This window comes from Pelobates fuscus, chromosome 4 (genome assembly GCF_036172605.1).
Source record: "Pelobates fuscus isolate aPelFus1 chromosome 4, aPelFus1.pri, whole genome shotgun sequence".
Lineage (NCBI taxonomy): Eukaryota > Metazoa > Chordata > Amphibia > Anura > Pelobatidae > Pelobates > Pelobates fuscus.
Window position 1 is genome coordinate 264,111,208 of NC_086320.1, and position 21,522 is coordinate 264,132,729.

The 21,522-nt window shown below is 36.2% G+C and overlaps 1 protein-coding gene across 1 annotated transcript in view; it reads left to right on the top strand.

The window, feature by feature from the left end:
* Nucleotides 1-1,611: 1,611 nt before the first annotated feature.
* The window catches only part of LOC134609429 (immunoglobulin kappa light chain-like), a 33,310-nt gene continuing 13,399 nt past the window's right edge, over nucleotides 1,612-21,522 (top strand). Inside the window, exons 1-2 of the mRNA XM_063453107.1 lie at nucleotides 1,612-1,705; nucleotides 4,310-4,618. Of these exons, the coding sequence (XP_063309177.1) occupies nucleotides 1,612-1,705; nucleotides 4,310-4,618 (403 nt within the window). The remainder of the gene's footprint in view (nucleotides 1,706-4,309; nucleotides 4,619-21,522) is intronic.

The window sequence follows — 21,522 nt, forward strand, 5'->3', positions numbered from 1 at the left end:
AAAAATAACTTTTATTGGTATGCCTTAAAACAATACTGTTGCTTTAAGAAATGCCAAAATTAAAACAAAATGCTACCGGCAAAATACAGATGTACTACCGTTTGCAAGAAAAAATGTCCCAAAAAAATACAGTCTTTTCCCTTCAATAGTGGGGAAGTTTTGCAGTTATTTGCAATAATATTAGTGGGTGCATAGAGAGAGGGATAGCCAGGCCCTCAATAATAACATAAATGCAGACAGCTCTTGCACTCTTCACTATTTGTAAAGTACCTGGTGCTCTGGTAGCTCATGCACAGCAATAGAAAAAATATACCAGCACTCCTAGGATTTTCAAATGAAGTTTTCCTTTTATTCCAAAGTACAATATCGACGTTTCAGCTCTCCCTCAGAGCTTTCATCAGGACATATACAAAATTCTAAAACATAAACAGACTTATATAGGGAGCTAAAATCAAGGTAAGTACTCACTTTTACAGCTGATTGTCATTTCCCATTCCCACCCGATTGCTCAGGTTGCCTGTGCATGTACTTCCGGGTATGGTCATGTGACCACCATAAGGAGTTCCGATTCGCCGAGCACATCACGTTTCCTGGGCAACCATGGGCATATTACCTCATTGGTTAATCCCCCGTGTACTGGTGCTGTCAAGGCTCAAAATACATCATTGCCACGGACTTCCTATTTACACGTCACCATGGTAACCTGATCGCAGCCGGGCTGATTTTCTGGGAAGGGAAATGTACAAAGAAACATAAACAAAGGGGGAACACACTTATTTATATGTTAATATACCAGGGCTGTGTGAAATCTATTCCTAGAATGTGCATATTAGTAAGGATTATCTACTTAACTGTGCACAGTAGTGTGTCTTATACATAAAGTGCAAATTTTAATCTGCTCATACAAATAAATGAGAAACAATCAAAATATGTAAATATATTATAATAAATTAGTGAAAATATGCTAATTCACTTAGCAAATGTAAATATGTGAAAAAAAACGTGTTTAACAAATGTTGCATGAATTGTTGATAAATGTGATTACATTAAATATGAGGAATTACTCTGTGAAAAAATTGCAAGTGCCACAAACTATTTTACAATCCCCATATTAACAATTAAGTGTCTGATGTTACCTCTATGAATGAGTCATTATTATATTCCAAGAAATCCTGCTTTTGCGAGCCCACCTTGAATCATTATCTAAAAACATTATTAATATGGAATTCTTAGTTAACAGTAGTATACAAATAAGTCTAAATCACGTCACATATTAAATCACCCCAAAAAAACTGTTAAGGAGTATTTTTCGTTCAGGCCCTTGGGTGCCAAGGTGTTCAGTTGTGTTATCCAATATATTTCGCGTTGCATCAGGAATCTGCCTCTGTCCCCTCCTCGGGCCGATATAGGTATATGTTCAATTGCCACACATCTTAGGGAAGATAGTTGATGTTGGTGTTCCAAAAAATGTCGGGCCACAGGTTTGTCCGACTTGCCATCACGATAGGCAAGCCGGATACTAGATCTGTGGCCCCTAATTCTCTCGCAGAGTGCCGTCTCTGTTTTACCTATATAGTTGAGGCCACAGGGGCATGTCAACTTATAGATAACATGATCCGTCCTGCAATGAATTCGTTGTCTGATTTTATAGATTTTACCAGTGTATGGGTGACTGAAGGTTTTGCAAGGGATGATGTGCCCACAAGTGACACATCCCAAGCACCTAACGCACCCAACATTCTTACTCTCTTTAGCTGCAGGATTATAGCAATGTTGCGGATCAGTTCTCACCAACAGATCGCGCAGGTTTTTGTTCCGTCTATAACAGAATAACGGTTTTTGACGTAACTCATCTGGGAGAGTGGGATCAACTTCAATTATATTCCAATTTCGACGTATGGATGATGTCAGTTCCTTAGATGCAGTGTTAAAATTCATAGGAAAAATGGGTCTGGTGTTAACTTACTAATATGCACATTCTAGGAATAGATTTCACACAGCCCTGGTATATTAACATATAAATAAGTGTGTTCCCCCTTTGTTTATGTTTCTTTGTACATTTCCCTTCCCAGAAAATCAGCCCGGCTGCGATCAGGTTACCATGGTGACGTGTAAATAGGAAGTCCGTGGCAATGATGTATTTTGAGCCTTGACAGCACCAGTACACGGGGGATTAACCAATGAGGTAATATGCCCATGGTTGCCCAGGAAACGTGATGTGCTCGGCGAATCGGAACTCCTTATGGTGGTCACATGACCATACCCGGAAATACATGCACAGGCAACCTGAGCAATCGGGCGGGAATGGGAAATGACAATCAGCTGTAAAAGTGAGTACTTACCTTGATTTTAGCTCCCTATATAAGTCTGTTTATGTTTTAGAATTTTGTATATGTCCTGATGAAAGCTCTGAGGGAGAGCTGAAACGTCGATATTGTACTTTGGAATAAAAGGAAAACTTCATTTGAAAATCCTAGGAGTGCTGGTATATTTTTTCTATTGCTATATATATATATATATATATATATATATGTTGTGATAAAGTGAAGGCAGATAGGCCTATAACATTTAACCCCAGGGGGAGTATGTGTAGTATGTGTTGTAGGCAACACAAACCAAAGTTTAGTTATGGGGTGGAGCATTTGGAAAGCAGGGTGGGCCAATGCTCCACTACGCAGTTTGCATACAACTGGGAGAAATAAGTTCCAGGCCAGAGTTTTGATCTGTCTCCAACCCACTGCTCATCTGCAGATAGTCAGCTGCAGCAGTGGGAATAAACCCTTCCTGGCTAGGCAGGTAAAGGGGGATTGCTGGCTTCCTCCCTGGAAGCAGGTAGGAGAGATGCTGTTCTCTCCTGTGAGAGAGTCAAGGAGACTGAGCACTGGGTGTGCATAAGGAAAGCAGTTAAGGCTGGCTTGGAGCACTGGGAGTGCACAAAGGAAAGCAGTTAAGGCTGGCTTGGAGCACTGGGAGTGCAGAAGGAAGCAGTTAAGGCTGGTTTGGAGCACTGGGAGTGCAGAAAGGAAAGAAGCAGGCTAGCTGAGAGCACTGGAGTGTGGAAAGGAGAGATAATTTTGTTTCTTTCTAGAAGGAATGGAAGCCACATGCTAACTGAGTGTGGAGTACAGAGATCTGACAAAGGCACTAGGTTGGTGAAACCAATTCTTGTTCTGTTATAGTTTAAACCCTTGAGAGATAGGGAACTTGATGTTTGTAAGTGCTCAGACCGAGCTAGGTTTTTGTTTATAGGTATTTGTGTTACTGTTTTTTTTTCATTTGCTGCTGTATCTGTGGTGGAGTTTAACAATAAAGTGCCTAGAATTAAGTTGCCCTAAAAGACTGTGCATGTTTGTGCCCAAGAGGACCATGCTACCTGCAGACAAGGATCACAATATATTGTCACTAAACCAACAGCTGATCTGAGAACTCAGACAAAGTACAAACACACTAAGTAGTTTACTATTTATTGTTTGGGTGCACTTTATATTGCTTTAACACTGATATCTCACAGCCAGACCCCAAAGTGCAGACAGGGAGAAAATAGGAAAAAGTATTTGTTTGTAATCATGTGTTACTTCTATCAACTGACAAATTAGTGCTGACTGCTGAGGCATCCAGCACTAGCCCAAGGCCAGAGCATGCTAGCCCTGGCATGCATTGGAACATCCAGGTAGTGCACTCCTTGTAGGAGACAAAGCTACTAATCAGCTGATACATGCTGATATCTGCAAGGACTTGGCCCTAATTATTTGTTTAGTGATGACAGCTGTGTGATTATGAACTTCATAAGAGCACTAGTGCAAGTTCAGGCTATGGCAGTGGGTGGTCTACTTTCCCGTCCTTCCTAGTGACTTTCTCTGTTATTTACACACTGAGAGTGTAGACAAGTATTGGTGATGAACCTGTGAAAATAGGTGGAACCAGGCTCCTCTGAATCATGGAGCATTTATCAGAAATGTTGATGTATAAAGTTTTTTTGACTGACTGCTTAAAGCACAGAATTGAGAAATGATACACTGTATTCACACTTTAAATACAGAATAATGAGACCAAGCCACAGTCATTTTGTCTGTGTTTCCAGGAAGCACGATTATCTTCAAAACTGAAATATTATTTCCTGTGGATGCTCAGATCAGCAAAATCATTTTATGGTGAAGAAGTGCAGCTTTTCATAGATATACATGATGTTATTTCTACACCAATCACTCTTCGTTTTCCTATTTACATGTATGTATTTTTCTCTAAAAAAAATGATTTAACATGATGTAGAACTCAGTAGATGTCATACTTACCTGTTTTTTTTTCCTAGATGGATATGAATGTTTTACAATTAATCAGTCCCCTGATTCTATAACTAAATTTGTTCCTGTACAATCTACACTATATACAGCTACATTGAAATGTACGCCTTCCAGTTCTCCCGGAGGCAATTATATTCACTGGTATATACAGAAACCAAACAAAGAACTGAAAAGAATTCTCTATACTTTGGATGAGAATGCTGTCTATGATTCTGGATATAATAATGAAAAATTTGTCACTGGAAAAAAAAATTCAGAGTATTCTTTAACAGTAAAGAAATTAAATATTGAAGATTCCGGAACCTATTACTGTGCAGGTTGGAAGGCACACTGAAATAAACCTATTACTACAACGTACAAAAACATTTTCCGTTTCAGAAACTTAGCATAAAACTAATTCATCAAAAAAGTAAGAATGTGACCACATAAAAAGGGCATCCGTTATCTAAATAAAACAACACCTGTTGTTCCCTCTGCAGTCCCAGTAATTAAATGTATAGTTTTATGTTGCACAACTGGAGACTTTGAAAGTCAATGGATTATTCAGAAAGTACTAAGGAACAATGGGACACTGATAAGGGAAATCTTCAACCTAAAGGAACGCTATAGTGTCAGAAACACAACCATGTATTCCTGACCCTTTATTGCTAAACCCACTCATAGATATAAGGATCCCTATTTGTTTCCCTCCATTCTCATATCGAAGCTGCTTGAGTCAGATGGGTAGTAAATAATACATTGAAGAGACAGACATTATCTTTTCCCTACTCAACGTCTCATATATCATATAATAATGAATTATGGTAATAAACAGTGAGTTGTGTTATGTAATTTTGCAAGTCTGGATGTGAGTCTGTTTTTTTTATTAAATTATTAATTAGCAAAGTCATCCACTCTATTGCCAAGTTGATTGCAGCAGAGGAATCTTTATTTTCCTGAGCTATAAGGGGTGCCCTTTAATCAGCTGATACAGACCTTTGTTACGCAACATGTTCTTCCCTCACAATTCACTTTCTGCAGGTCGATAGTACTAGTTAAGGAACAACTGGCTAAGGCTGTAGGTCAGTGGGTTCACTTCACCACAGATGTATGGAGTGCTCCTAGTGGCCAGCATGCCTTCCTCTTCTTGACTGCACAATGGTGACAGACCCAGGCAGTGGTCTGGAAGAACTATGATTGTCTGAGTGAACAATTTGCTAATTGCCCCGAACTGATTCTAGCTTAACTGTGTGATCCTAAGATTAATGCAAAAGTGGCAATCTGATCCATAAACCTAACATGCTGGTGAGACAGACATATTAACAGGGTCCATAATATGCTATGTTACCATTGTATAATACTCCCAGCACCAGTGGAGGTAGCATAACCCCAAAGCTTGGCTTATGTTTTGGCTTAATTGTTTGTAGTTTGGTAAGAGCAATTGAAGCAGCCAACAGCTGAAAGGAGACTAGTGCCACTAAAAATGATCCTAATTTGCCTCCTACTACTTAAATGAGAAGAAGAGTGTGTGGCCTGCTCTGTGTCTGCTTGTACATCAGCTATTGCTCAATAGCTGTCCTAAATGATTGAGTGTTTTCTGTTCCAGCAGTTTAATACTTGAGGCGTCATCATCTGCTTGTTGAAATCCAAATGGCCTCTCACCTCTCCCATCAAAATAGTTTCTAATGAAAAAGAAACATTAACTCCTGCTCCTCTTTATTTTCAAATGACTTTCATTGTAGTGATTTAGTCCTTACTGACTGAGTCTTGCGTGCCTGCTACCTCCACAGATACAGTTTAGAGAAGCTGATAGGGCACTGTTTTTTCCACACTGAAGTATTGTCAATGATTCTGTGTGGTAAAGCTTTGTTCTCCACAGGGTTAGGGGTGAGTGGGTGGTCAATTGCCCTCTGACTTTTTTATAATTCCTCCTGCTCCTCATTTTTCATAATCAGGGGCTTGCCATGGGGTTGGCAAAACTGGCACAAAACAGGAGGGGGGGGCGCAAATATGACTTGTCAGTCTGACGCGGCCTGCGCTCCCTGCGCCCGCAGGCAGCGTGCAGCTCTACAAGGGAACCACTCATAATGTACATTGGTAGGGGCAGCACCTCTCCCTCCTGCTCTGTGTAGGAGCGCCGGGGTCACGTTACTACCCGGCGCTCAGTATGAATCAATACCAATACTTAGCAGAGATTGGCGATGAAACGGCTATGCAAAAAGTTTCAAACTAAAAAATAGCCTGTGATGTCTACTTTATATTTTTGTGTGGCAATTTTTTTTCTGTGATGGCTACTAAACCTACAAGACAATTATACCAACTTCTAAAATTGTTGCAAATTGAAATTTTATTTTAGTCCTTGTATTTTGTGACCTGTAACTTTCAAAATAAGCTAAAATCCTATACATATGATGTACTCTATAAATCAAGACACGTAAATTCATTTATTATGAATTACCTTTTCTAAGCTGGACATATGCACACACTATTATTGCCAAAACTGTGAAAAATATGTATTTTTTTGTATTTTTTTTCACTTTTTTGGATTTTTTTTTATAATTAATGAGAATGTATCTATGTATATGTGACATCAAATTAAAGCCCTGTTAGCCCTCTAAAAAAATATGTATAATATGTGTTGGTGCAATAAATGACAGAACACAAACAGCAAAAAATGCAAAAATGGATTGTGTCCTTAAGCGTAAGACAAGCATCTGAAACTGTGTCCTTAAAGCAGCACTGTCATGACGAACTTACCTTTCTTTAATCGATTCCTCTTTTCTCCCTCTGATCTGTTCTTCATTTCTTCCTATCTGCTCTAGTTTTCTTTAAAACATACGACAAAGTAGGGACTACTTGTCTTATGGAGGTTTCCTACGCCTGACCATCTCTGACCAGCACAGGAGCAAAGTCTGCTTCATTTCCCGTGGTCAGAGAAATGTTCCCATAATTCTTACCTTTCCTCAGTGTTCCTGCAATGCTTCCTTTCATTTTTCACGAACGTCCTGTCACTTAGACAGAACGCTGGCGAAACTACTGAATTGCGTGCTAACAGAATGAGAACAGTTTCTCCATTCTTGTTAGGTCGCAATTCGGGACTTTGTTCGGATTAGAATTTAATTCGAATTAATGAAACTCTGATCCTATTTGTGCCGTGGCTGCATCTTGCAGCCGCTTGGTAGATAGCTCCCTAATTTCCTTGGTCTTTCAGTCAAATTTACTAATACGAAGTAAAAATTACTCAGTATTAGTAAATGATGCCCCTACTTGCTATACCGCGAGTAGGGACATGTCTATTAAACAGTGTCCCCCCCCAGCCCCCACCCCTTAGTGCCGGGTGGGGGCCCTAAAGAAGAATGGGGGGACCTATTGTCCTCCCCCCAGTCCCCACCCCTGAGCGGCGGGTGGGGGCCATAAAATCAATGAGGGGAGAACCTATTGTCCTCCCCGCGGCCCCCACCCAGGAGCGCCGGGTGGGGCCATAAATAACAATAAGGGGGGTCCTATTGTCCTCCCCCCGGACCCACCCCTGAGCGGCGGGTGGGGGCCATAAAATCAATGAGGGGGGGGACCTATTGTCCTCCCCCCGGGCCCCACCCATGAGCGCTGGGTGGGGGCCATAAATAACAAGAAGGAGGGGGACACCTATTGTCCTCCCTCCCAGCCCCCACCCCTGAGCGGCGGGTGGGGGCCATAAATAACAATAAGGGGGGGACCTATTGTCCTCCCTCCAGACCCACCCCTGAGCGGTGGGTGGGGGCCATAAAATCAATGAGGGGGGAACCTATTGTCCCCCCCTGGCCCTAAATGAAAGTGTCCCCCCCAAGGTTACTAGGGGTCCCCAAGCCCCTAGTCACCCCCCCACCCAAAACAAATTATTAAGCCCTTACCTATCCCCTCATCCTAAAAATAGTGAGGTTCATAAAACAACTAAGTGCCTGTAAAGATGGGTGAAGATGGATTACGTTTTTAGCGTCGGGTTTTTTCTTTTTCGTCAGATTTTTTTTTGCGCTCTGGTTTTTTATTTTATTTTTTACAAGTTCGACTGGTATTATGGTTTTTATTTGGCCTTTTATGGGGCTGAAAAAAATTAAGATTTTAGAAAAAAGAAGACATCAAATGGTAAGTTTTATTTATTTTTTACAGGCACTTAGTTGTTTTAATTCCCCCTCACTATTTTTAGGGTGAGGGGGTAGGTAGGGGTTTAATAATTTGTTTTGGGTGGAGGGGGTGACTAGGGGCTTGGGGACCCCTAGTCACCTTGGGGGGGGCACACTTTCATTTATGGCCCCCACCCGCTGCTCAGGAATGGGGGCTGGGGGGGAGGACAATAGGTCCCCCCTATTGTTATTTATGGCCCCCACCCGCCGCTCAATAGTGGGGGCTGGGGGGAGGACAATAGTTCCCCCCTCATTGATTTGATGGCCCCCATCTGCCGCTCAGCGGTGGGGGCCGGGGGGAGGACAATAGGTCCCCTCATTGCTTTTATTGCCCCCACCCGCCGCTCAGGGGTGGGAGCCGGGGGGGAGGACAATAGGCCCCCCATACTCATTTAGGGCCCCCACCTGTGCCTCAGGGGTGGGGCCGGGGGGGAGGACAATAGGTCCCTCCCCCCTTATTGTTATTTAGGGCTCTAGGCATGTGCCGCTAGTTAACCTCATTGACCTCAAAACCACCGAAAGAACCGACAAACAGTAGACCACCCTACCCCAGGAGTGTGCCGACAATTAATCTCTAGGGAGCTGCGGTTTGTGGTTAACTGCAGCCTAATTGGTTGGCATCAGGGTGGCCACCATTCGTATAAACGTATCAGAACAAAGTATCGAACCACCGCACGAAAGAACTGTTGAACGACGACCACCTAGATACTGACGTGTGTCCTCAATTAAGTTGGGGTTTTTGCGGTTAACCGCACTCTAAGAACCTATTCCAAGGTGGTCGCCGAAAACGAGGCGGCGGCCATCTTTGTGTCATCGAATGCTCAGCAGGGCCTAGAGCTAAAACTCCTGGAACTGTAATCGGTTACTGATTTATACGAATCCCGCTGACGTGCCGGTTATCCCATCCATTCGTACAATTTTACTTTGCTTTCGTGACTTTTGCACACCATTCGTGAGATCTGAGCACCATACGTAAATTTTGTGCGTTCAGACCTGAGCTATCCAGGGAATGGTCAAATGGGATATTTTGATGTTTAAACGAAAAAGTTATATATTTTATGCTGTTTTAATGTGTATAATAAAACGTGGCATTTTTCATGTCCTTGGAGATAATTAGGTTAATGTAACCATTGGGATCAATAATCTCCAAGGTAGGGGGGAGTGTTTCAAAGAATGCACTTTGTTCTTATTGGTTGGGACATTGTATTGTCAAGTGTTCCATCAGGTCCAGAGGGGGTGCTGTCCCCTGGCCTGGTAACTGCATAAATTGCCATGCATGGGTGTCCAACAAATCTTCTCCAATGGTGATAATAAATCTGCAAAGTTGCAATTTCTCTTCAAAGAGGCAACAAAATGATCAATCTGTGTTTCTGCATATTTATTTCTACTAAACCTTACTCTATGCCAGGAGGGAATTCTTTATTAAAAGTTAGAGGAGTAAATAATGAGTTTTTATATATAAGTTCTATTTTCTACACAACTATTTTAATATTTTACAAGTATATCCTCCCTCAGTTCCAATACCTGCCATGACAAGCTTCTTGAGCCTAGGGTATAGTATAATTGGTGGATCTCTCATTGTATGTCATGTATTGTGATTTCAGCTATCTCAGATGTAATGTTCTTTTGTTATATAATTGTATTTACTACATGACACACACTCTTCAATCTACTTTATATTATAAAAAGTGCTGCATTCTATGATCTTACACAATCTTTCTTGTTGTCTATATAGGTAGATTAAACTTAGCAAAGTAAAAATAAAGAATGTAAAAAAAAAAAAAAAAAAAAAGGAATTAAAAAAAACAGTTAACAGTTATAACCACAGTGTCAACGTTGGTGCCTCAGGGTATGTTGTATTGCTTAAGTCACAGTATATCCTGAAAAAGTGTTTGGCTATGGAACTAGACTCTTTGTGACAAGTAAGTACCTTTATTGTCATAATGCTTGTAGGGTATTTCCATGTTATATTATATAGTTATTTACAGAATTACTCTATTTTTTAATCGAATGTGCAACATTATACTTCTAAATGGAAATAAAACACACACTTAGCTTTTACCTAGTTAGCTAGTAATCTTGCTATTAACCATATATTCATATAGAAAATAATGTCACATAGTTATTTTGCATTGTGTGTTGGTTTTTTAGTCACAGAAACAAATTGTTTAGCTAGCAGACCTTGTTGTGTTTTCTTTTTTTCATGTGCAATTTAAAGTTTACTTTTATTTGTTTGGAGCACAGCTGTGATAAGAAAATCTATTTGTATATCTTGTACATATTTTATCGGTTTCAATTTTCCATTCCTACATAAATGTATTATTTCTTTATGTAAATGATGGCAATCCATTACAATATTAATTGTAGTGTTAATTTCAATTAAAGCATCACTAAGCTATTAATCTACAAAATACTATTTTAAAAATCATAAGTGGACGTACATGGTCATAGGGACATTTTACACATTGACCAATATCTCATCATAGTACTCCAATATGGTTCAAATCTAATTTTATATATGGGATATTGCACACGTAATCTACTTTTGAAATGTGCACAGTGTAGATTTCTTTATCTGTTATATGTAAATCCTGGTAGTTTCAGAATAGATAAATTATGTGTGTTCCAGATGCCTTCCTTTCTAGAATTTATTTTGTAAATGAAAATAAACACAGAATTTGAAATTTGTACAGACCACTTTTCAGTTGGTAAGGATATTCCAGAACTTAACACATACAAACATATTTATGGGTGGAGAAGTATAAGTGCCTCATTATTGGATACATCTATACCAAAATTACTGAGACACAGCATGCACTAGAATTTCTTAAATAATGCTATCTCACTGCTGTTTCGTTTACAATTCTATTATCTGTAGTGTTCTTACAGCTCTTAAACAATTGAGTGATATTAAATTACCTATATTCTTTACTCTGTAGTCAGATATTACACTATAGTTTTATCATCTAGTGGTAGAGCTCTCATCCATTCAGTTCATGAAGGGAGACAGGCTATAATGGATAACTAACACTGATCTGTACCCACCAGATAACACATCTGACCCTCATGTATAGTTTAAGAGCCATAGAAAACACAATAACACAGCCATGCCTCCAAAGTGTATCTTGTATCTGGTGGATGTGGTACTGGAGGATTTTAAAAATATACATAACTTATGTCAATTTCTCTTTTCTATCTTTGAACCAAGTTTCCATTTTCAGTTCACTTTACAAATTACCATAGAGCAGGAAGAGTAGGTTTCATTTGGTCTGTACCATAAGCATGGGCCTGGAGCTACAGCTCCATTAGCCCCTATGTTAATCACAAAAAGGAGGGGGTAGGACCAACAGATCACCCCATCCAAGCCTGCACTCCAAGTATATGTTTGATGATTCACCTTGTGCTAGCACTAATCCTACACTCCCAGACTTCCAGGCAGCCATATGGCTACTACAGCCTGGATGTGTGATTCTTACTAACTCGGCAGACAGAGTCATGCATTATCTGGTTTTGGCCTTATAACTCACATTGTAGTCTTGTACTGTGCAATATGGCTCGCCCACACTGTACACAGTGATAAAAAGTTAAGTTTAAACCAAATGGCTACAAATTTAAAGTAGTAGAACATTTCAAGTCAAGAGCCTGGTCATAATTGTATTATGCAGTATTATAATATATATATATATATATATATATATATATAGATATGTATATTTAGGCATGACAGTATGTACCCCTTAATGCAGTTGATTTCCTTAAAATGTTTATATGAAAACCCCCTGGAAAATTAGCATTTTGACAATTTAATGGAACTGGATTGTATTAAAAAAAAATAAGAGTTAGAGTTACTTTGGGGTATTGTGTATTGCTTAATTCACAGTGTCTAATTACTGGATTAAAATATTTGGCTCGGGAACTAAAATCTTTGTTACAAGTAAGTACTTTTATATACAGAATATATGTTTTAATTATTACATGTAAAACATATTTCCATGTTGTCTTTTTACACATACCGAATATTCCCAATTAATCAGTAAAGCTTCAATTACAGGTCAAATGGTTAATTATAATATCTCCAGAACCCCTATGTGGGTTATATACATTGTATGTCATAATACAAACCTCGCTATATATATAGCAATACGTTTAATTTTCTAAAAGAAAACATATTTATTCAGTTCAAAAATACTTTACCTTTGACCTATAAATACATTTAGGGTCCCCAGTACAGAACAGCTTCCTTTTGCCGTAGGTTATTTTAAAAGCTTTAATTGAGCAAAAAGAAGCCAATATGTATACAACAGTTAGAATCACAGCCACAAAGAGTTATTCTTCATTAAAATGTAAAATGTCAGGAATTCAAAGAAAATAATAATAACAACAAAGTATTTAACCAGGAAACAGATTACACTTGTTTCCATGTACGTGCTGGGGATGTTACTTTTTCCCAACAAAGCTATAATTCGTTTAAAAAAAGAGAAACTGGAATACATTTCCATGTCATATATATTTCAAGTTTGGCTATTTTGGTCTTGCACTTGAAATGTACTTTGAATTCCCATCAACAAAGACATTTTTTTTTTATACAGACAGTGATTACAGTTGTGACTTGGGATATTTAGTATTGGGTATTTCATAGTGTGATGGTTGGGTTATAAAAGTATTCGGCGCTGGGACTAAACTTACTATTACAAGTAAGTACCTTTATTTTATAGAAATTATTTGTTTTATCTAGATAGAATTACTGTTAAATGTTATATAATGGCAATAGTGGCAAGAAGCAAACGACAGCACAGTTTTTATACAACATTGACCTGCAGTAACATAGAATTGTCCAAAAATCAATTGAACATTCAAATAACATTTTTGAAATTTCATTTTTTTCTTTTTTATTCTTAAATAAAAAATTAAATTGACATGTTGCCGGCATGATAGCCCAGAGAGATATCTGTAAAAAAAGCCATGATTAGTCTAGTATATCTACTTTAAATTGCACTTCACCAGGTTGATTTGCATACTATCAGGTACAATAGTCACCTACTACAAGGAGAGTATTCTTAAACTTGAATCTTCACTAAAAGCTATTTACTTGCAACAAATTACTTCTCTACAAAAATAGAGTTTGTCAAATATTCGTTAACTATCAGCCTGTGAAACTGAGCCAGGTTGCTTGATCCGGATTTCTGGTTGCATGTTTCTGATGCCCTAATTATGGAACAAATGCATCCTTTATCCCCCATATTATGGAATGGTAGGGGTTGCCCGCACCATTGGTGACTGATAAAGTTTAAAGATGGTGGGGTGCAAGTCTATACAACCTGAATTTGACTTTGCCATCTGACCTGTTGGCTTCATTTAATCTCATATACTCAACCACTGAGCTAATGCCCCATAATTTTGACATTATTAGCCTTTCAGCAACATGGAGGTCTAATGGGCGTGAAGGAAGCCCGTTCTTCATGCTGTACATTATGCCCCACTTACCTCACTAAATAGGTAAGAAACAAGTAGAGCTAGCATGGGATAAAGATCTGTGCTACTATCTATAAAATTACATATATACACAGCAAATCTTAATGCCAGTTATGTCCTAAACTTTGTAAATGAAGAGATTTTTTTTTTTCAATTTAACCGTTTTTATCAAATATCAGACAACAATGTTATCATGGACTAGTACAGAAAGTAAATAATCAGCTCATAGTTAAAAAAAAAAAAAAAGAAGAAAAAAAAAGAAAAGGAGTGGAGGGGGTAACCCAAACATTAAAGGGATATATGGTAAATGTAGGTAAACATACAATTGACTACATGATATATCCACGGATATCTTCCAATTTTACCACCCCATCAAATTGCCATAATTTAGCTTATCATAAGGGTTATAAAAAGAAGTCTACATTGAGGTTCCTTTTGTCTAGAAATGCTCCCCACATATCCCAGACTTGTCTAGAAATGCTTCCCACATATCCCAGACTTGTCTAGAAATGCTTCCCACATATCCCAGACTTGTCTAGAAATGCTTCCCACATATCCCGGACTTGTCTAGAAATGCTTCCCACATATCCCGGACTTGTCTAGAAATGCTTCCCACATATCCCGGACTTGTCTAGAAATGCTTCCCACATATCCCAGACTCGAGTTTGGATTGAATTGCACGTGTGCCATTGCCACGTAAAACCAGTTGAGGGAGATCTATTGGCAGAATTTAGGCAGATCTATTTGCAGTGTGAATATGATACAAATTCCAGGTTTAAAGATAAGCATTTTAACATTTACAGAGAGCTAGCATGTATTAAAAAAGAAGTATTCATTATATTCGGGGTGTCAACGGCTATGAATGTGCTTTGGGGTATTGTGTATTGTTTAATTCACAGTGTATGGGATTAAAGTATTTGGCTCAGGAACTAAAATCTTTGTTACAAGTAAGTACTTTTTTTTCCAGAATGTTTTATTATTTTATACAATAATTATTTCCATGTAATTTCCATATTATGCATCACATATAAATACAGAATTTTTAGAATTAAATCTGAAAGCAGCTATAACAGGTCGCATAGTTAATTATAATGTCTCCAGAACCCTTACATGACATTATATGCAATAATACAAATTTCACTATCATATATATACATTTATATATTACATAAAAAAAGTTTATATTTACAATTTGAATTTAACCAAATTATTAAAGTACAGACTCATTAGATTTGCTACTGAGGCATTTCTAATGACTGCTTTGGTAGATGCACACCCCGGTTAAACTTTAGTGAAATATTACTATATTTTGCCTTTTCCCATCTGTAGGCAAAGTAAACGAATAGATTTGAAATTTTTTACCCAACATTATGCTGATATCATCATTGCTGCACTATGGGAAGTACCATACCTACCAATGTCGTTGTTTTGAATTAAACCTAAACTTCTCACACATTTTGCAAATCTGATATTATCTTAACTAATTTATCCACATATTTAATATTCTAACCGTTCAAAAAAAAATATATATATATTTTCGTTCATAAATGTAACTAACTTGTAAGGACATATCCGTGTTCATGAAGTCTTTCTTTACTTTTGTCCTATAAATCCACTGGTTGAATATACCATGTTTATGGGCCCTTATTATGGAACAATCGTTTCTCATTCAATTGCTGATAAGGTTTTAATTCAATAAAAATAAGCAGACAAAACTATGTTCTCTATATATTAAAAATGCGTTTTACCAAACCATGCTTACAATCACAACTACACAAGGTTGTTTAATGAAGTGTGAGGTGCAAAGAATTCGAAGTGAATTTCAAACTTTTACGTGAAAATAGCCAAACTGGAATACATCTCAAAGTCAACTATGTTTTAAGTTCGGCTATTTTGGCCTTATGTTTGAAATCCTCGTTGATTTTCCAAAAGCAAACACATTACTGCATAAGGCAGACAATGTTAACAACAGTGCTTTGGGATATTTAGCATTGCTTAAATCACAGTGTGGGTATAGATATGAAAAAATATTTGGCTCTGGGACTAAACTCACTGTTACAAGTAAGTACCTGAATTTGAGGACAGTGTTCATTTTACCAAGGAAGAATTGCTACAGAGGCTATCAAGTACTTATGTATGTCAAATCTAACTGTTTATTTTGCATAACATTGTAAAGAAGTCTGATTTTATAACAAATATATTTATTGCAGTAAAATGCATGTTTAAACTGTAGTTATTCCATTTACCTAATATAGTAATTCATGCTGAAAAAAAATATTTTCATTTATTTAGCAGTATGTGGTTGAATTTAAAAGGATAATAGGGGAAATTGTAGCATATGCTCCTTGAGGATTTATCAGTACTGAAATAATTGCCATTATAATATAATATACAGTTATTGCACCTTTCCACATAATATTTGTAATTATTAATATAGTCAGAAATGGCAGCATATTTTCAAGGCTATATTGTATTGACCTTAAGAATATTTCAGTAGAAAATTTTGTACTGTATTAATCTTAAATTCTAGGCCGGTGAAATAGCTCAGTGGGCTAATGCATCAGCAGGCAGGGTTGACTCATCTCTTCATCCTTCCGAGGTAGATAAAATGAGTACCATTAAATTGGGCTAAGGTAACATCCCCAGGATTTACTTGGAAACCAGAGTAATCTGAATTACTTTGTTATTATTATTAAATGAAAAATTACATTTACATATATATATGATAACCTGAGATTTCCCTCAAAGTCATAATTATTTGAATATATTTACTTTAAATTGCAGTACACCAACATTGACACTGATTTGCATACTGTCTTGTCAAATAGTCAAGACTAAAGGCAATATGTTTGCAACAGACTCAGACAGCCCAAGTTTCTTCTGTGTTTTAATAGAGTTTGTCAACTGTTATTATATATAAACACCTAAAACTGAGCCAGGTTGCTTGTTCAAGCTGGGGATTTTCTGGTTGAATGTTTCTGATGTTCTCATACAAAATTCCTAATAATGACAATAATAATGACTAGTGAAGCAAAGTAAAGATGGTGGGGCACAAGACTCTAACATCTTAATTTGACTATGCCCATGACTTGTTGGTTAGTTCCCACTCAACCTCATGTACTCAACCACTGAGCTAGTGCCCAACCATTTTGACATGATTAGCCTCTCAGTTATATGGACGTCTAATGGGTGTAAAGGAAGCCTGTGCTTCATGCTGTAAATTATTCCCCAATTACTTCAGTCAATAGGTAAGAACCAAGTAGAAGTAGCATGGCATAGAGATCGGTGCTACTATTTATAACATTACACATATAACCATCACTCCTTAGTACCATGGATGCCCTAGAAAATGTTCATAGGAAGGCGCTTCAGAGTGAATCATTTTAGGATTTTCAAAGAGCTGACATATTAAAAAATAAGAGTTAATTATATCCACGGTGTCAACAGCTATGCATGGGCTTTTGGGTATTGTGTATTGCTTAATTCACAGTGTATCGTTACTGGTTTAAAATATTTGGCTCAGGAACTAAAATCTTTGTTACAAGTAAGTACTTTTATTTATAAAACATTTGTTGTTGTTTTATTATTATTATTATTATTATTACTATGTTGGGTTACAAATACTGAATATTACAAATTAATTAGCAAAGCTCCTATTACAGGTCACATGGTTAATTATAATGTCTCCAAACCACTTATATGACATTATATAGCTTAATACAAACTTCACTAAGATGTATCACATATTTGATAAAATTATTACTTTGTTCATATTGAAAACCTTTATTTAACCAATGTATCAAAGTTTAGACCAATTAGAGGACTATATCACAAAGGAATTTTTAATGAGTCCCTAGGTAGGTGCACACACACACAGCTTAAATGTTAGTTGATCATTTTTTTTATCTTTTGCCTTTCTCGAGATAAAGTGAGCTAGTGGATGTGCAGATTTTCACCCAATATGCAACTTCATGCTTATATTGTCTGTGCAGCACTATGTAAAGTACCATAACTACCAATGATACAGTTTTGAGTTAAACCTACACTTACCAAACCATATTATCTTATTATCTTACTCACAAATCTACATTTCTAACAATTGTGTAAATTAAAATTGAAGTTCAGTTTAAAAATGTAACAAATTCACAAGTACATGTGAAATGATTGTGGGCTATGTGTCCTCTGGCAGAGTTAAAGGATTAAAAACTGTTTGTGCAAAGGGAAGAAAATTACCGACAGACATATTCTCATTCATTTTTTTTCACCTTTGCTCTATAAACACACTGGTTCTTCATAAATTGCTTATCAGGCTTTAATTTAGTAAAAAAAAAAAAAAGAAGCCAACATAAGTATATTTTCAATGTTTACCAAACATCTACCACCAGACCATGATTATAATCACAACTACACAAGTTCTTTCACTTAAGTTGAATTCAAAGATAATTTCAAACTTTTAGGTGAAAATAGCCAAATTGCTATAAATATCCATGTAATCTATATTTTAGGGTTAGCTATTTAGATCTTACATTTAAATTCAGTTTGAATTTTCAGCAATAAACTATTTAGTACATAACACAGACAGCAATCACAACTGTGCTTTGGGATATTTAGCATTGCTTAATTCACAGTGTGAATACGGGGATATAAAGGTTTTCGGCTCTGGAACTAAACTCACCATCACAAGTAAGTAGCTTAATTTTTGGTTACATGTTTTACTTAATGTAGGTATATATTTTAGGTAAGTATTTGATGTATCTAGGCATTTGATTTATCTCGGGCTATATAATAATCATATTATACACATCTAATTATTTCATTTATATAACATTTTAAAGAAGAATGATTAAATACATATATATATTTATTCCAATAAATTGCATGATTAAAACATAGGTATTCCACCTACATAATATATTAAATGATATTGATAATCATAATGACAAAGGAGTGGTAGGGGTTGTTTGCACCAGTGGTGGATGGTGAAGTTTACAGATGATGGGGCACATGAATCTATCATCTGAATTTGACGGAGCCCATGACATATTGGGTTGTTCTCACTTAAACTCATGTGCTTAACAACTGACCTAATAATGCCCCATAGTTTTGACATGATTAGCCTCTCAGCTACATGGAGATCTAGTGTGTGTCCTAAAAATGTTTATAGAGAGATTCCTCAGAGAGAAGCATTTTAACAGTTTCAGACAGCTCTCGTGTATTAAAAAATAAGAGTTAATTATATCCATGCTATTAACAGCTGCAGTATGTGTGTGCATTGTGGTATTCTGTATTGCTTAATTCATAGTGGATGGTTACCGTATAAAAGTATTTGGCTCAGGAACTAAAATCTTTGTTACAAGTAAGTATTTATATTTACAGAATGTTTGTTTTTATTATTACATGTAAGAAATGTTTCATGTTATTTCCATGCTGTGTTTTACAAATACCAAATATTCTGAATTAATTAGCAATTATAATATTACAAATTCCCTAATATGTATCAAATATATAATCAAATTATGACTTTGTTTATATTGAAAATACTTAATCAAATTATTAAAGTTTAGACCAATTGAAGTTGAATATTTGTATCTTTTCCTTTCTGGAGGTAATATCAACTAATATCCAATATGCAATATGCAACTTTATGTTTATGTTGTCTGTGCTGAACTATGTAACCAATGTCCTCGTTTTGACTTAAACCTACACTTACCTAATATTATCTTGATTATTTTACCCACAAATTTAATTTTCAAACCATTTTGTAAAAGAAAAAAAAACCATTTATTTCAGCTCAAAAATGTAAAAAGTTTGTAAGGATATATGAAATGATTATGGACTACAAATGCAGGATGAAATGGTTAAAAACTGTGTGTGCAGATGGAAGACAGTTACCGACAGACATATTCCCATTCTTGAAATCTTTTTTGAACTTTACCCTATAAATACACTAGTTAAATATACCAGGTTTATGGGGCCTTATCATGAAACAACACCACTCTCCATAATGTGTTTATATTGTTTAGATTTAGTAAAAAAGAAGCCAAGTATGTTTCCAATATTTCCCAAAAATTATGTATGTACGAGGGGCACCATTCAAGCTCCAAGATTTTTGGTACCTGTGCCATGAGTTAAGGTCCATGCTCCACAGATTCAAAAGTGAATCAAATAAGTAAAGCTCCAACACTAAGTCATGTCATGTGCAATGTATGTTTTTTGGGTTTTTTTTTCTCTTTTTTTTTTTTACTGTATTTCTTTTTAGTATCACAATATACATTCAATAAATGAAAACAAAACAAGACAAACATAAAACTTATATGTATGTTTGCAATGTATGTTTTATTAAGCCAACCCAAATAACGACCTGCCATTTGGGATGGCTGCATAAAACACACATTGCATTTGAAATTACCGAGTGCTTGAGCTTTATTTTTATTTAAATTCAATATTTCCCAAACTTCTAGCACCAAACCATAATTACAATTATAACCACACAAGGTTATTCTTTAAAATGTGAATTGTTAGGATATCAAAGGGAATTTTAAAGTTTTAGGTGAAAATAGTTCAATTGCTATAAATATCCATGTCATTTATATTTTAGGTTTAGCTGTTTTTGTCTTACATTTAAAATTTGAATTCTCAGCAATAAACAATTTCGTGCATAACGACGATAGCTTTCACAACTGTGTTTTGGGATATTTAGCATTGCTTAATTCACAGTGTAAATACTGATACATATTGGTATATACTATTTGGCTCTGGGACTAAACTCACTATTACAAGTAAGTGCCTTAATATTTAGTTACATATTTTACTAAACGTAAATATGTATTTTAGGTAAGTATTTGATTTATCAAGGCAGAATTGTTGTAAACCTTATATCACAATCATATAATGCAAATCTAATTATTTCTTTTATATAACATTTTAAAGAAGACTTATTGAAATATGTATACCTATTTATTCCAATTAACTGCATGATTAAAACATAGCTATAACATCACATAATATAATAAATCATACTTAAAAAATAAAGATTTTTATTTGTTTGGTTGAATTTAAAGTATATAATTGGCTAAACTGCAGAATGTTCTCTTTGATAATTGATTAGTACAGAAATGAATGTCATTGGAATACAATATACAGTTATTGTATTCACATAATATATGAAATTAGTGATATGGTCAGATGTGGCAGCATCTTTTTTAAGCTATAACAGAAAATTTGATTTTTAAACTGTTTTTTTTTTTTCTTCTATTTTTTCTTCTTAAATGAAAATAAATAAATAAGGTTTTAAGTTAGTAAAAAAGAAGCCAAGATACGTATGTTTTCAATATTTCTAAAAAAAACAAAAAACTAGGTACATAGGAGGGGCACTATTTAAGTAAAGGTCCATGCTCCAAGGATCCAAAAGTAATTAAAAAATAAAGTTCCAGCACTTGGTATTTTCAGGTGCAATGTATGGTTTATTAAGCCAACCTCAAATGTTTCCCAAACACCTTGCACAAAACCGCCATTCCTGACAATTAAATTGTCAGGAATTCAAAGAAAATGTCAAAGTTTTAGGTGAAAATAGTTAAAAATTGCTATTGATATCCATCTTATCTGTGTTT